Raw genomic sequence first — 18,404 nt, forward strand, 5'->3', positions numbered from 1 at the left:
AACTTATGTTCGTGTTCCAGATATAGTCATCAACATCTGAAAGCGAAGCAAAAACTACTTCAAGTACAGAAACCTTTCCATAATCTTTGTTTGCACACTGGGCACAATGTCATTTTAGAATTTTCTACACAAAGAACTGGCACCACTTAATTCATAATAAATCAGTTTAGCCATTGTAATGGATGGATGGCCTCTTACACTGGTTTAAACCTGACTTGAGTCCTCTGGCTTGTCCCGGAAACTACGCTCAGGGGTATAATTAACAGCTTAGGACAATTACAACTGATAGGTTACTTTGTACAGTACTGTCTGGTTTCTCTCTTAGGACTTTTTTACTTGCAAAGTCATCCTTGACCAGGCAAGTAATTTTGTAGCAGAAGCACTAATTGTTGAGGAAGAGTTTTGCGTTTTGGCCTTCAGCTCTGAATTTATTCACTCTAATGCCACATAATAATAACAATAAAAGTATTTTATATTTACCATACATTTATACATAAAACTATTTTTATATATCAAATTGTATATAAAATTAGCATAAAGGTAAAGCTGAAAAACACCATATAATTACCACAAAATAAAACATGCTGTGTAAAGTACCTACAGAACTGAAGGCAGCATGATACCCAGCATACACATTTTGCTTCTAAATACATAAACCAAAGGGTTCTCCAATGCACAGAGGTAGCTGGACTCTATGTTACTCTAAGAATAAACCAAAATGTGCTAAATCAGTTCCCGATGCTGCCAACAAATGCAGATAATGCAGTTCGTATCACTGGCAAATGAAGCCAGCATCAACACAGCTCTTTATAGCATATGATGGTGAAATCACAAAATAATTAAATTCTGATTTGAATCAAAATGAACAAAGGCCAGGTACTTAAAATATTCATACAGACTGAGACTTCCACCTCTGAGATCTAACAAGTGCAAAATATCAAAACCTAGTTCTTTTGCATAAACAGTCTAAGAATTGCTCTTCAGGAACTCTGGTACTAAAAGTCTAGTAGCGTTTTCCTAACAGTGAAAACCTACCCCACTATTCTAAACCCAGATCTCCTCCTGCCCAAAAACTTTGAGGCTGGTATGCTTCAGCAGTTTATCTGCCTGCTGACGACCACTGCAATAGAGAGCTGCCAATATTCGAATTGAAATGACTAACCAAGCTGTCTGCATTTGAAAATCTGCACTTCAGATACAGACTATACAAAAATACAGATTAAAAAAGGCAAACAGACACCTGTGGGAGTTTTTGAGGTCCTCTGATATGAAAAGCACAGAGAAAACCTTGCTATTATTAGCTAAAACACAGTGCACCCCTGATCCAGTTTCACAAAGTCATATCACATTAAAATTGGGTTCCAGCTGCTTTGTGGGAAACATTATTAGTCTTCCCAAAGAAGCTTAAACTCCAGCTGGGCACAAATTGCTGATGCTCTTCAGGCAGGCAACGGGCCCTTGTAGAGGGACACCACCAGGTATCACCCCCACATGACCACACAGTAAAGCAGAGGGAGGACGTGTCAGTGCACGTAACTAGTTGGCACTGAGTCTGGCTCATACCAGTACAGGGCAGGGCTATGCTGGGACCTACGCTGAGTGCTCCAGCCCTCTTTTCCACACTCCAGAGTTGGCATTTCCCTTGGCTTTACACTAGTATATAATGATTATGCTTCCAAAACTTATGTTGAAATTGAAGTATTCTGATCTAAGGCCGTTAAAGCAAGAATGCAAATACTGAATCTAGGGTAACTGCTTACTTTAAAAAAACCTGGTCAGAATTGGTCAGCATTCTTAGCAAACACTCAATGTTTTATGCCTAGCAAAATTAAAAATTCAGTAATGCATGCAACGCTGAAGGCTGAAGTTTAAAATAAGCTTGCCGCTCTGTGTAGCAAATGTTACATTACCAAAGAGAACCTGTTATTAAAAAGTTTTACTTTGCATTACGTACACCCCAGACAGTAAACTTTAAAAATATTTAAAAAGAAAGAAGTTGGTTATTCTAAGGTCAGGAGGACCGAGTCTTCCAATTAGGTAGGACTGTTAAAGGAGATATTTAAAATCTAAACAGCAAAACAGTAATAAAGGAAAACATTAAAAATGATAATTGGATAGAAAACAGGTGATTTTTTTCTATTAGCTTTTGTTATTTTAATACCAGTGCTACTCAGTGCATCAAAACATCCTATTACAACTGAGGAAAAAGCAATTGACAGACTTTTTTCTTTTTGAAAACTCAAATTCCAAATCAGTTCTATTCTTTATCTGAAACACTCCAAAATACTGGGTTTTTTTTCTACTCCAAATAAGAATTTATTTCTCCACTGTGATGCCCGGTCTAGACTGCTACATCTTTGTTGCGGTGAGAAACTTCTAGCCTTTGGGCTGACTTCATTCTATACTGCCCTGGCCCACGCTCTCCAATCTCTGTTTTTTGCTCTTCCCTCTTCCAGCTCTTTCCAGCCACTCTATATCAAGTAGCTCTGTGTCATTATGTCTCTTCCTGTCTTTCCTTTGCTCCATACTAGCAGTGTCTTCCCTGAAACCCCACCTTTTCACTCGGAGAATGCACCACTTCAGCAGCACTGCCCCACAGCTCTTTGACTGCTTCCCTTCTTTTGGTCCTGTGGTCCACGTCTTCCCCCTCCATGAAGCGTAGGGAAGAAGACTGGATGCCTCCTAGTTAACACATAGGCCATCAAAGGTATTGTTCAATTCTGTTTAACCCTCAGTGATTAAAAAAGAAAAAAAAAAATCTTTACTGATTGCTGTGTGGGGAAGAGGTTCAGGGAAGCAAGTGGGAATTATTTGGCTGGAACATGAGTCTGACTCAGGGAGGTTGGTAACTTCCAGCTTAGTTTATTTCTTTATGTAAGATGAATTTACTATGGGAGCTCACAGAATGAACAATAAACAGAAGGTACTTTTTGTATGCTTTAGAAAACATGGAAACGACAAGAAAATTCTTATCACTTTCAGGCTTACCTGAGTTTCGTACTGCATCTCTTTATTTCATGTATTTTGCTCCCTTCTTGTTGTATGTGCCACTTTCCCTTCAAATGAGAGTCTGTTTCACAGTAAATCACCCTGTTTCGCACTAAGTTAAAGTCATGTCTGCTTTCACAATACTACCTTTTCTCTTGCTGACTGCAACCTAGCTCTGATATCCTCTCTCTCCTCTCCTTTAAGGAGAGGCAATTCTTTCCTTCATCCCTTTTCATTTCTCTCCTACTTAATCCTTGGGGTCCCACCTTGACTAGTTGTATATCCTCTTCCTTCACATTCAGTTGGGGCTTAACCTTGCCCTCTCAAAAGGGATGAGCAAGGGTAGGGGTCTTCCGTGTATGCCCTCCTAGGAAGGATGCTAGAGGAAAGACTGAAACTCTCAAAGGAATCCTCTTAAACAAGTGGATGGAAATCTCACTTTCCCATTTCCACCTCATCTGAGAGCACAAAGAAGTTTGGAGGGTTTTCCTCCTTATCTTACTCACCACAATTTGGATAATTAAGAAAAGGAAGCACCTACATATCCTTACTTCCTTGTATAGCTGTACAATCAAGGACTCAGTCCTTGTCCTCTCATTAGATTGCAAGTGCTTTCGGTCTAGGACTGTATGAAACTTGTTCACGAAGCACATTGCATGCCTAGGAAAAAATACAGAATGCAGAAATAATACAACAGTAAGACATAAGCAAAACAAGTTATGAAAATAAAAAATACAGTCATACCTAAAGTTTATTTATGATATGAAAATGCCTGCTTTAATGCCATAATTTTTTTGCCCTCCTGCAGTATGGCCTCAACCCTTAACGGCAGGGGAAACCCAACTCCTTTCCACGACCTTAAATAGGTAACTTCCTAAGGTTCTGTCTTCAAAGAGGGTATTTTCTCTGAATCAGCCCTATGCAGAGTATTCTGAAAGAGGCATACAAAGACCCTTAGCATTAACTATTCCGTTCCAGGTTTTGGATGTAGTAGTGCTATTAATGTTGTCACTAATTTAGCAATTTTAACATTTTCTAGGAGCCTTCTGACACATCATCTATCATCACAGATATTAAATCTAAGGTAAGTTAAAAGTAAAGTGGTATATAGCTCTAAAATGCCATGTCTAACCATATTATAACCTTTCTTGATTCACTTTTATGAAACATATTGTTTCTTTGGTTACAGTTCTCTGTGCTTAATGAGATTATTTGGGGGCAGGAGGGGAAGTACTCCGTGACCATGCTGCTTTTACATAGTGCTAGAAGTGTCATTTACTATAGTTTTCTTTCACCCATTGATGGTAGAGATATTTCAAAGGCTCCTCTCTCTATATTCTCTTGCACTTACTGGAGACAAACGTGTTGCCCTGACAGAAGCCCACCTTCACGCATGAATAGTTTTGAAAGTTTCTCTTTTCCCTCTCTTCTGGGGATAACTGCAACGTACAATGACAAGCAGAGGGGGTAATATAAACATGTTACATTTTTTCCTTAAACTGCCTCTAATCAGTGAAGACAGTGGCTTTTCCAGAAGGCAATGTGAGCAGCTGATGGCCTGAAGTGTTTACACACATTACATTCCAGCAGAAAACCTACTCTGCTAGTCATCCTATGTTCTCTTCAACCCCATAAGAGAGAAAAAGAGAGAAGCTTTCAGAAGGCGATTCCAATATTGACACTACGTGACCTCTGACATGCCCATCTCATATCACTGTCCACAGAGGGAGCTTACAGTGCCCAACCTCCTGAATTTAGGAACCTCACGTTGAGCTATTGCCTGAAGTTAGCTAATGAATCAGACTGCAATTAGACTGCTGTGGTTGTTGGTAGTGCTCTGCTGCAAGAAATCAAGCACAGAATAGTCTATCCAGTGATGCAGTACATACTTATGCTAATGCATAATATGTTCTCTAGTATTTTGTCCAGTTCAATTTAAAATGACTGTAGTAATTAGGCTTCTAGCCACTCCCTGAGAAAAGTGTTCAGCAAACTAATGTCACATAACCTCCAACCATTTTTCTGTGCTGAAACTGCCACCAGAGCACGTAGATGAAAGAGGATTAGACTACATGGGTGGCTGCTTAGAAGCGTCAAGGAACTAAAGGAAACGAAGCTGTTATCACTGACGAACTAATGCTTCCAATGAAACACCAGGAGGCTGAAGGTGTTGTCTTTCAGATGAAATGTGAAAGCAAGGCATTAAGCATTAGAGGCAATTAAAGTTCTCTCAGCACTCTTTGCAACAGTACCAGTGTTAACCCCTGGTTTCTGGCCACCTTCCAAATCACATAATTAAATTCTGCTTTCCTAAATATTTCCCTGCACTATCATTTAGAAAGGCAGCCATCACTTAACCTGAAAAGGCGTATTGATGCCAGGTTTGACCTCAAAGAAGGATGCTTATGAGTGAAAAGCAATTCCAGTTTGGTCACTTTGTTATAGGTACAAGGCTTAAAGAAGTATTTTATCTTCAATTATATTTTATTTACACTTATCCCAGATCTATTTCCCTTATATATGCCAAGTGTTTCCTCTCAATCTATGGTATAAAATTCTTCAGAATCTTGTAGAAAATAATCTGCCAATTCGCTACATAATTATTTAAATGTAATTCCTCTACATCCCTAATTTGTTACTCCATAAACATTCTTAGTTCATGGAAGGAGATCTATAGATCTACCTGCCATTAGGAAGCTGTTGATCTCTACAAAAAAAGAAAAAAAAACAAAAAAGGGTACTCAGCCTCTCAGCCTGAGAACCCATGAACCCATACTGGGCCTGACTTTCAAGCTGTGATCAGTACTCACTCTCTGCTACCTGCCTGCTAAAGAATGAAGTACTCTGTGGAAAACGCTAGCATTATGCAAAATCTTGATTTGCATCTTTATGCCACATCCAGTCACAGAATCACAGAATCACAGAATATCTCAAGTTGGAAGGGACCCATAAGGATCATTGAGTCCAACTCCCTGCTCCTCACAGGACTACCTGACACTAAACCATATGACTAAGAGCGTCGTCCAGATGCTCCTTGAACGCTGACAGGCTTGGTGCCGTTACCACTACCCAGGGGAGCCTGTTCCAGTGACCAATCACCCTCTCAGTGAAGAATCTTTTCCTAATGTCCAATCTGAACTCCCTCTGACACAGCTTCATTCCATTTCCTCGTGTCCTATCGCAGGTAACCAGAGAGAGGAGATCAGCACCTCCCCCTCTGCTGCCCCACATGGGGAAGTTGTAGATTGCCATGAGGTCTCCCCTCAGACTTCTCCAAGATGAACAAACCAAGTGACCTCAGCTGCTCCTCATAAGTCTTGCGCCCTTGAGGCCTTTCATCATGTTGGTCACCCTCCTCTGGGCACATGTCCTGATGTCTTTCTTATATGGAGGTACCAAAACCGCACAGATTTGAGGTGGGGCCACAGTCATTTTACTTTAGGTATCAAACACTTCATAACATAGTGAAGCCCTTAACTATCGTTCTTGATGAAAATATTCCTTTAGGGTAGTCACCAATCTGCTTTTTACCTTCCTAAGCAGTTTTTTTTTTCATTGGTTCATTGCTTTTTTGTCATGTCTTTGGTTATTCCTGTTGCGGATTCTCAGTCAGGAGGGGAAACTTATCTCCCTGTATTTTTTAAAGACACATCTGTGTTGCCATTGATGCTGCAGCTACCGATATATTTGTTTTATAACGCTCATTTTCTGTCTTGGGGTTGAACAGTGGCATTTCTTCCTCAGAAACACTTCAGTCTCTGACACTTGACATTCACGATCAAAGAGTTTAAATGTATTTTATATGAGCATGTTTACCAAGTTTGTGATACTATTTAGATAAGAAGTATTACTCAACTTGATTTGGAATATCACATGTTGTCGTTAGCAGTTTGGAGCAGGAAGCAAAGCAACTGTAGCGAAACTCAACTTCCTGCGCATTTTTAAATGAAAAGTGACCCACAAGGTGGAAATTGTCATAATGTGCCAGTACCATGCATAGGAAGGGGAAGTTCATGAGTCACTGAAACAACATTACTTCCCTTGTGAGTAACTGTGAAAACCTACAGTTCCGATGGAGTTGTCTAGAGGCAGTTGAACGAAAATAAAGCATTGTACATGCTTTGGTGCATTTGCAAGTACAGATGCAATTGTGACTGCATATATGGGAGATGGGGTGAGGAAAGGGAGAAAGGAATTACTATTTCTTTAAGTCATGTTGAAAACTAAGCTTTATGCATATGATGCTGGCAAATGCATAACTGCTATCCTTCCCCCACTGCCTAAGCAAAGGAATATAGTTAAGAGTACTTTTTTTTTTTCTTTTAAAATTATTTCTAGGTAGGAGGTAATATAAATTATTAATATTCTAAGGTAGAACACAAGACAAGTACCCAATGGTTATTTCATAAATGAGCATATGGAGTGTTTCGAACACTTCAGATACATCATAACAAAAAAACACTAAAAGATTGTCAAGGCTCAAGAAGGTTTACTAAAACTTAAAATAAGAGTATATAAGCAATGACCAAAGTATTAATTGTTCCTTTCCTTGAAAGATATTCTAATATTGTAGTGCATTATTACATCCTATCAGTAACATGCGGAGCATTAAAGATGACCACTTGTTAACAAATTCTAGGATTGTTTAAAAGCCCTGATTATAAACAAACCTGCTATATTCTTTGCCAATCTTGTCTACAATTTGGCAATTCTTTGGCAATCATGTCTACAATCAGAATATTCCCAAGGAAACATTTAACTATCACATACACATTTCTTTACTATTCCATGTAGCCTCTCACTCAGTAGTAGTATTAAGTACTTAAAAACTAGGGATTGTATTTTCAGGGTGCTAAACATCTCTTAGACAGAAGGTCTTCCGTATACATTGTCACTCAACAAGTTTAACTGCTTAGTGTACCTAAATCTTCAAAAATGTAAGAAGGTTCTAACCTTTTCTGTGTTTCCACAACTGAAATGTTAGTATTGACAGTGCTTTTTGATATCTGGGCTTTCTATGCAAATAGAGAATGGAAAAACGGAAAATGGATGATATTGTCTTTCAGATGCCAGGGAAACAGCAGAATTTTATTAGGATAATTTTTCCAAAATGTTCCTTACAGGCAAAATATTCTCCAGTTTAAAGTCATACTTTCCAAAGGTCACTCTTTCCAATCTCTGAAGAAGAATAGCAAGGCAAGCTAAATACATGTTCTAACCTGTTTCACTTCATAACTACCTAGCAGAATAGCCAATTGTTTTGCTACCACCATAATGCAATTAATACCATTTGCCCAGGGTGAAAAAGAATCATAAAATCATAGGATGGTTTGGATTGGAAGGGACCTTTAGAGGTCATCTAGTCCAACCCTCGTGCCATGGGCAGGGACATTTTTCACTAGATCAGGTTGCTCAAAGTCGCACCCAACCTGGCCTTGAGCACTTCCAGGAAGGGGGCATCCTCAGCTTCTCTGTTGTTGATGGAACAACCTGTTCCCCTACACCCGCCTCACCACCCTTATTGCAAAAAATTTATTCCTTACATCCAATCTAAATCTACCCTCTTTTTGTTTAAAACCATTGTCCCTTGTCCTGTCACAACAGGCCTTGTTAAAAAGTTTTTCTCTGTCTTTCTTATAAGCCACCTTCCTATATTGAAAGGCTGCAATAAGGGGTCCCCAGAACCTTCTCTTCTCCAGGCTGAACAACTCCAATTCTCTCAGCCTGTCTTCACAGGAGAGGTGCTCCAGCCTTCTTATCATTTTCATGTCCAAATAGTCCCACTCTCCTCCTAGACTTAAATTTTCCACACTATACATAACATCATTTCTGGTCCAGCAAAATGTCTACGTAGTATTATTCAGTCTCCTTTTAATTTCAAATCCATCCAGCTTTGCCTTTTGGTTTTACTTTACAAGCCTTAAATGCAAAAAAATATTTACAGCGAGGAAATATCTGCTATAAACCCAGGATAAAAATAATATAAATAGCACATTAACAAACATATGAAATATTCTAAATGTAAAAGCTACAATTCCCATTTCTGAAAATCATTATAGTCCTCTTTCTCCCCCTGCTCCAGTGTGGATAAGATATTTTAGAATGATGAAGCTCTCCAGGTATTAGGCTGTTTTGTTTCAAGTGCATGACCTAGGATTCTATTAATGATCAGTTCTGACCTCTACACCTCCCCGTAGACTCCTAGAGATAATGAGAAGAGCAGGGAATTATTGATCTAAACTAATGTGGCTTCATTGTGGGTCCTGAGTTTCTGTGTTAAAGAAAATCAATCAATGCCAACCGAAAAGCATGTTAATCACTATCTATGAACAAAATATACCAACTAAGATTCTGCAGAAAATAATATTGTTACAATGCTTGCAAAAGAATTAAAACTTTTGATTCACAACATAATTACCTCAGCTCTAGCTATTTCAAATTTAGGAATTTTGGATATCGGAATCAACGTCCTGGGATTTCTCATAGCACTTTGTGGACGTAAAAGTAGTCAGAACTCAAATCCAGAGCATGAGAATCTTCTAATCACAGAATTCAGGTAAGCAAATTAAAGATTGCTATCCTAATTTTCTCAAGCAATTAAACCATTTCTCTCATACCACTTTTCCTCTCATCAACTGTTTCTATTTTCTGGAGAAAATTGCTGTTTATTTTTGAGCTATAAATATATATTGGACAGAATTACTGGTATCTATTGAACGTTTAATGTTCATCCCGCTCTTCTCAGGCTAATATGCTTCTATTCTATGAAACGCTTCAGCATAACAAATTTTATTTTCAAATAGATACACATCTTGCGAAAGAACACAAAGCATGGATGCACATGTACACAGACTGTTATCAAAGACTTTTTGTCACTTGCTTTAAAACAAGTTTAAATTAGTGAAAGTACTGGACAAAAATAGAGAATAATTGCTATCTTCCAATCTCTCACGGGCTCCAGCTTAAAAAACTGATGAAGCTTGACTGACACACAGGGAAATTACTCTGGTGATAAAACAGATGCTATGTTGAAATATAATATCTTATCAAAGTAATGCAACTGAGGTCATTGCTATGGAATTTGATCTCAAAAAAGGGACTAGGGAATGCTATTTGTAAATAATAATAATAATATAACTAAAAGTGCGGGCAAACTACTGTCATGATATCACAAAGCCTACGATCATGAATAAAAATTACATCACAACCAAACATACCAAATGTACATTTTGACTCTGTGGGTCGAGGAATGAAGCAATCAACACTAAATCAAGCTTGAAATCAGGATGAATATTGATGCTATTTTTTCAGATTACATTAGCAATCTCCCATACTTAAAGACTGCTAGAAAAAAAAATTAAAAATAAATCAGCACTCTCCATCATAGGGCAACATTTCAAAAAAATCTCTGCTCTTCATGCTCTGCTCAGACCAAGCCCTAAACACTGCGTTTTCATTTTTAAGAATTCCAGTTTTATCTATCTGACGCACACTGCCTTTCATTTCTTAGGAAAAGACCTTAACTGATGTAGCAGTGGAAATTGGAGTGGATTCTGGTAATCATAGGACTTACTCTAAGAGCTACATTGACAAGTGCAATCTCAGACAATGCTTGTGAGGTTTAAGAGCCCTTAAATTACTTACTCTTTTTGCTGCAATAATTGACACTTGCATTTCAGAGCTCCAGGAAAAATACAGCATAACTGAATATATTCTAAGGCACTTCTCTCCATTAAAGAATGAACAAATGGTAGGCAGGTACAACATGATGCATTTTAAGGTTGTAAACATTACCAGCTTTGGTACTGAATCTTCAAAACACTCTCTTGACAGAAGCTGCAACACAATTGTCAGCTAATGTTTTCTTGGTAGTAGGTTAGCAGGTCATGCTTACTATGCCTGCTTCCTTCACAAATGACTTTGCATTAATTATTAAAGGTCTAAGGTCTAATTCTGCTACCTTCACTTCAAAAATAATCTCATTAAAATCAAGAATATATAAAGAATAAAACTAAACGAACCAAATCTTTGGAAAGCAAACTGGCACAAAAAAAACCCAAAACAAACAAACAAAAAAAAACCAAAAAAAACCTGCCCAATGAGATTTTTTTTTGACAGCAGAAATGAAATCTCAAATAGAAATTACGTCCTTAACATCAATTATAATATAACTAAAGAAATAAAGAAAATTTGCAGAAACACACTCTATATCTTATTTAAGAGAGCTCAGAAAAGGATTTATTTGTTATTTAGAAAATAGGATTTACAGGAAAAAAGTGAATGGAATGTCTGATAGATGGAAGATTTCCATAGGTGAAAATACCCTTCTAAAGTTTGTCTGTTCCATTCCTAAACCAGCAGTATTTGACTTAATATCACAGATAAAAATAGATTTTCTCAGACATAATTTTATGTAGATTTCATGTCCAGGAGAAAGCATTTAGTAGCTGTGTATGAAACACTTTATTCTAGAAAAGAATATAAACACCATGGAAAAATTCAGTGTGCGTTCTTTAAACTATGAACCTGGAAAATTCACAGATGGATACTTGTTAGTCAATGGCCAATTTATCTGCCAGCTTTATTTGCAAGCAGAAGATTAGAGACGAGATAAAGTGCTCATTTATTCTTTTCAATACAATTGTGTTTATGGTATGTAAAACTGGGGTTTTTTTTAAATTCATTCAGGAATAAAACCTACAGATCAAAGATTTGGCCTGTGCCTTCTTTATAATTTGTGAACCTGATATACAGTTTTAGTTATCATTAACCCTTTTGAGCTTTGATTACAAAATATCCCTAACAGTGTCCAGGAAAGCAAAATAGCACGTCCTACGCTTCTTGCAGTTATCATTCTTAGCAAAGGGCTCAACATCCTAACTATAAGCATTTCAAAAAATAATAAAGAACTGTGTTATTAGATCTTATTAGAACATGTCGAAAAGCTTTAAAAAATGAATGATAAAACTTGGACACATCAGTTAATGGGAACCTGTATTTTTCAACTGATTAACTTTCCACTTACTTATTTTTCAAATGTGGAGTATTACATAAAGAACTGTCTCTGATAACACAATACCTAACCATAGACCCTGTCATCCAGTTCTATTTTCATAAAATGATGATCAAGCACATTGAAAGCAAAAGCAGAATTTGAAATAGACCTTCTTCGTGATTGCCCAATAACATAAATAAATACACACATACATAAATAAAAATATTTTCAAATGTTAAATGACCTCAAACCTTCCATACTTGGAAACAAAGCTAATACAGCAATTGGAGGATGAGGTGTAGTCATGTCTTCTTACTGACGTGTACATTCTAGCTATCTAAAGTCTCATCACCATAGGTGTCTTAAGGCAGAGAAACAGTGAGTACCAAAGAGTTCTACATCTGATTTATCTTAGGCACTCAGGATAAGTTACTCTGAGAAAGTGCCTTTTGCTCTCCATTTGGTTTAAGAAAAACTGGAGTTACTAGGTTAGACAACTAACTTTGGGTCCCCAAGTTACAGCAAATGAATCTCACCACAGGCCATAACTGACTGAGGAAAAATTGGGTTTAGTTCCCATCAGATGATGTAAAACTCGTATTTTCCCTTAGAACTTTGCTGTTTTAAAATGAGAAACATATGTTGATTTTTTTGACTGTTAACAAATATTTTTGCTAAGGTTACAACTATAAATGACACAATGAAAACATTCCTTTCTTAAGCAATTAAGTCTTATGATCTTACAATAAAAGAGGAAAGAAGAGAAATACTGGATAGAGTATCACATCACGAAAGAGACAGCTAAGAAACTGTTTTACAGAGAACCAAAAACAGGGAAAGGAAAATGCAAAAATAGAATGTGCATGATGTTCTATATTTAGCTTTGTGGGTAGGCTCTGAAATCTCCTTTGAGCTGTCCTCTTTGATAATGACTTGTAAGACTAAACTCTGAGGCAACAGTAGGGTATTCTCAGCAATATTTTTATTTGAGGACTCAAACCAGTCAGTATTCAAAGTCAATCTGTGAATTTATTACAGTTCTATACATAAGCATCTTTTTACTTTTGTTAGCTGAGCCTAGATCAAAACATAACATTTTGCATCAACTGTTTTCAATAGGTCTCCAATTTTATTTTTAATATGCATGCTTGCTAATAGCCTTGCACCGACAGACCCGTCTTGAAGATTGTACCATTGTTAACACGTTATTTAGCTGTAACACAGAAATTAATTTGTCTCAAAAAATGATTTCAAAGTGAAGTATTTTCATACCTCCCTGTATGTCAGCGGTTTTCCAGCTGCACGCTATCACTGCATCTGCAGTGAATCATACAGAATCATCATTTTAAGGAGAGGAGGAATGCTGCACATGCGAGGTATATTCAGACATTATATTCCAACTATAGTATCAGTGTTTTCTTCAACAACATTACCTATCACACTGGAGCAGTCACATTAGCTTTCCAGTGGCATAAAACCTTTTGCAGTGTTTTTTGCAGTGGTTTTTTTTATGTCATAAGGAATAAAAAGTAGCAGGAAAAAGAATGCCGTTGCACTGCTGATGCAAAAATGTATCACATGCAAAAATATAACAGCACCATGCCCTTAACATTCAACTGCATATCAGCTAAAACAAAAGTGAAAATTCCAATTAAAAAATTGTAACTGAAGTATCTATACTATTAGTCAGTAATATCCTTTTGAGGAATTTCAACGGTATTGCCATTGTTAGTTGGGACACATGAAAATTTCTTCTGTAGAGTTTTTATTTTTTCATGAGACACTACCAGTTTACACCACTCTTGTATCGGCAGAAACTGATTTAATAGATCTTTGCTTCTTACCATCAACACAGGCTGGCCTTGCTCTTGTTGTACCGGCAATCTGTCCTTTTTTACATGCACAGCGAGCTGTTTGTCGGGCTATAGTCCTTCGGGGCTGACTGCTATCTCTGTCCAAAGTAACAATCTCACATGTACCTGCAGCCAGTTGACCTGGAAAAAGAACCAGCAACAGGTACCAGAGTCACTGAATGCACTACAGGCAATCTATTACAGCCGAATAGAGTCACGGCCCTATGTCACAGCAGACACTCCACAACAAATGGGCAGCCAGCTGATGGATATAATAAAACCGAGATGACATACAATTTTTCTTTGTGGTGGACATATGAAAACCCTGCAAACTGGTTCTGTCAGAAAATGATTATTGTTCCATAAAAGCCAGAGAGCTGAGGTCACACAGGTTACTTTTACTTATGTCGGCTAAGTAAGGGAACAATCCACTTTTACAGTAACGCAATTTAAATGGCGTGCTCTTTACGTACTTTCAGAAAAGAAATGATAAAGTATATGGAAAACAAAAAACTTCCCCAAATGTCCATGAATATAATGAAGCCTTAACTGCTTTGTGTGTTGTTTTTGAAAGAAAAACTCTTTCAACCTATGCCCATGTTTGACCAGATTGTCAGTCTTTTGGCTCTTGCTTCATCTAAACTGAATGGCAATGCATTCTCTGCCTGACTCATGTTGGAAGTACCTGCTCTTTTTTCTTTTACTAAATTTACTACGTAACCTTCCTTCAAATGACAGTAAAATGACACTGCCCTGTTAGCTCAGTAACATTGTTTGCTTTTTATTGACTTCTCCAACGTATGTAGCTATTCCTGAATACTAAGGAAACCCACAGCACCTAACTCTGAATTGTGACCGTGCTATGACAGGCAAAACACAAAGCTGCAAATAATTCTTTTAAGAAGAACATTAGTCTGAAGTAAATGTTACATATTTAAAAGGATGCAATTCCTCTGGTATAACCAATAGTAGGCTACTGGTATACCAAAACACTACCTTTTACAAGCAAGAAAGATATATTATTGAATTTCAATGCGTAGTAAGACTGAAAAAAATCCCAGCGATCACTTTGTATTACATATAATTTCTGGATTTTATGGTAAATTAGTAAATATAATTTCTATTGGATTTTGTCTTTGTAGACAATCAATTAGAAACCTTCAAATGAATATGTGCAAAACTATATCTGCAAATCACAAGATATTTTTTTTTCATGAAAAAATAAGAGTGGAACAAATGCAATATTGTATTTATAAAAACATTATGCAGTTTAAGTAATATTCACAGTAAATTATTTTTATGCTGTTGAAATATTGAAAGAGAACAATGAGAAAAAAAAAACCAAAATTTAAATCTATATTAATATCAAAATTAAAAAAAAAACACAAAAAAATCTGAAACATATAAGAACAGCATTTAAGTCTAAAAGTGTAATGATATTTCTGTATGCATTCAGAATACAAGTTTACCCAATATATTCTTCTCAGAACCAGCTTACAATGCTTCCTGTTGTGCACATACTGTTTTGAAACTGTCAGAATAGCAATATATTGTGAGCTGTCAACAGCATTGTGACTGTTCACTGCTAAACCACCTAAATTTTATCTTGGTGTGACTCCTACACGACGGTGAATTACAACATGGTAAAACTGAGGATCTCAAAGATGAATATGGAACAAGGCACTTTACAACTTCATGCAAATATATGACATATATGTAAGTAATATACATCAGGCATTAATATAAACTCAGATATGATATCCATGGCAGTGAACACTATCACCATAGTGTTTAATGGCTGCTGGCAACTAGACTTATGAGCTACAGTCAGGTCTGGGTTTCTGCTCTTTTCCAACCACTCTGTTAACAAAAACATCTTAGGATAAACATACTGATGAGAGGATTTTTACTCTACTATACACTGTTTTTTTCTTTGTTTCCTCCGAAATCTTGGATTAGAAAGCAAAGGTTTAGCAAGAAAGAGAGTAGCACGTGATTTTCCAGATAAGGACAAGGGAAATCCAGCTACATTAAAACATCTTGAACTGGGGAAAAAAAAAAAAAAATCAACATCCTTTTTTCCCCCATCACTACTATATTTCATTCTGGGTTGCAGGAGATGTATTGTTCCCAAGGAATACAGCTGTCTTAGTAAGTCTTGTAAAAAAGACATAATCAGAGGTGTATTTAGATCTCGATCCCTTAGGCATTTGAACATCACGATTAGAGTCCTGCATTGAGAATAGAAACAGAATGGAATCCAAAGAAAAAGTGGAAGGATAAATACGATGTGTAAGTGTTCCTGCGAGTATGGGTTGCTACATTCTCCACTATCTGTATGTCTTTATACTATTGTTACTTTCATTAAAAGACATAGTAAATCATATAATCTAGGTGGATCATGATATAAAACCCCATTTCAGAGGAAAGGAACCAGTTTTACAGCACAGTGAAGGTGAATAAGGACTATATTCAGAGAAAAAGAACAATGAAGCTTTATGTCAACATAATTTGTGAAACAAAAAGCTTTCCAGGATATGCAAGCACTGACTATCAATAAGAACAGCTATAGATAACCTTTTCTGCTTTTGGACCTGTCCAGTTTTATTTCTTCATGGGTTCATTTTGAGCCAGCTGGTTATTGGTGGTTTTTTTATGATTGTTTTCAGCTGTTTATTTAGTTTAGAGACAATAATTTCTTCCAAGCATAGTGACCTCATTTTTTTGATGAACTTAAAAAACTGGGATACCTAAATGAGTGCAATTGCTATACAAAGATAAAGTCACACTGCCTTTCAAGGAATTTTGTGCAGCTATTAAAAATAAGGGAAAACTGGAAAGATTTTTAAAACAAATCAGAGATTTTTTTTTAAAAGACAATTTCTCTGTTGCCATTCTTGTTTTTATAGCAGAAGAAAATTAAAATGTATTGTAGAACTGCAGCAGCTCTTCCCACATATATGACATAAATACTTCCTTGTGTCACAAATTGCGAGTATATTGAGTGCTGCAACATAGCGTACATCCACTGTTACTTGGCTTTAGATGGCTGTAAAGCATGAAAAGTATTAGTTAAGGTTATGGAGGCTCATCTCCAGAGACAGTCATCCTGTTTAAAGCATGTCCTCTCTGTTTCTCATTAAGTGAGGGGTAAGTCTATAGGAGTACCTTTACCTAGATGACACGTATGCTACATTTGTTTTTTAACAATTTAATCTAGAAATGTAAGGTACAAAATGATGGAACAAAAGGAGTAAAGGAGTATGCTTCTTGTAAGTACGGAGTACCAAGAATTAGGATACCTTTCATTTTCGGGGAAGACGACATAGTGACCTCTTTCAAAGATATTAATGAAAAAAGGCCATTCATCTGGGAGCATCTGAACACTCTCCACTCCTAAGCACAGAGAAAAAAATCTCAAGGCAGCAATGAGTGGAGTTTCACTGGAGCTTTTCCAGTTGAGAGATTAAGAGCCACAGTCATAACAACTCCATATTTTCAGTAGATCGTATTTATGTACTTGCAGTATACAAAGCAATTCAGCACCTTCCAACCAGAATGAAATAATCTCGGGGAAAAAAAATCAAAACCAAAAAACAAGCATCATCACAGAACTCTGATTCATTCTAGCCTTGTCTGAAAGCCCTTCTTCCAAGAAAAAAAGTCATTTTTTATTACTTTATGGATGAAGCATAAAGATTATTTCAGTGTTACCATCATCCAGTTTTCCAAGTAAATTAGTGGGTATTTCTTTGTTGTTGTTATTGTTTTAATATTTATTTTATATATAAAAACATTTTATATTTTATAAATATTTATTTTATATGTTTATTTCAGTAATTAAGAACCGGAAGCTATTTGATTTTTTGTGTTGCCGTCATCCGGTTACTAAACAGAGAAAAGGTTCAGGTTCTTTAATGCTCTTGTATAATGCTGTACCTCATTCTTAAAATGCCAGCTGATATGTCCCCTCTCTCTCCCACCACAAGGACACATGCTTCTATATGGAATTCTTTCAGGAAAAAGGAAAACTACAGGATTCTGCATTAAAAAAGTAAGTCAAACTAAACAAAAACCAAAAAAAACCCACAACTGTTAAAATTCCAAATACAACAGGATTAGGCTTTTGGCTTCTAGCTTGCACCCATGGACTTGTTTACAGTAATTGCTGTACTCAGCACCTATTTTGCTATTTTCTGAATGAGTCCCATCACGATCAGTTCTGAAATTGCTCTCTGTGAGACTTTCATGGAAATCTGTAGGAATCGGTGAGTATAGGAACACATATTTAGAAAATAGTACAGGAAATAGCTCAAGGTAAAACTAATATATTTTTAAAAGTTCTTTAGTACTTACATTCTTGAAAGAAAAGAATTTGCTATTGAAAAGTGTAAAAGTAAATGGCATTTTTTATGTGCATTACTAAGAGCCTTCTGTCAACTATATGCCATTGCTGAAGGGAGTATCAAGACGGATTACAGAGCCCTGGGAGCAGCGGTAAAGGACTGGTGCACAGGTGGTTTTTTCATCAATCCTCCCGGTCAAAGGGAAGGGGTTTGAAAAGGCCA

General features: G+C 36.7%; 1 protein-coding gene across 6 annotated transcripts in view; it reads right to left on the reverse strand.

The window, feature by feature from the left end:
* TAFA5 (TAFA chemokine like family member 5) overlaps positions 1 to 18,404 on the reverse strand; it is a 444,786-nt gene that overhangs the window by 183,788 nt on the left and 242,594 nt on the right. For all 6 annotated transcript variants that reach the window (XM_063323371.1, XM_063323370.1, XM_063323373.1 and 3 more), the window contains one exon: positions 13,828 to 13,977. In XM_063323371.1, coding sequence (XP_063179441.1) covers positions 13,828 to 13,977 — 150 coding nt within the window. The remainder of the gene's footprint in view (positions 1 to 13,827; positions 13,978 to 18,404) is intronic.

The sequence above is a fragment of the Chroicocephalus ridibundus genome, chromosome 1 (assembly GCF_963924245.1).
Source record: "Chroicocephalus ridibundus chromosome 1, bChrRid1.1, whole genome shotgun sequence".
NCBI classification, from domain to species: domain Eukaryota; kingdom Metazoa; phylum Chordata; class Aves; order Charadriiformes; family Laridae; genus Chroicocephalus; species Chroicocephalus ridibundus.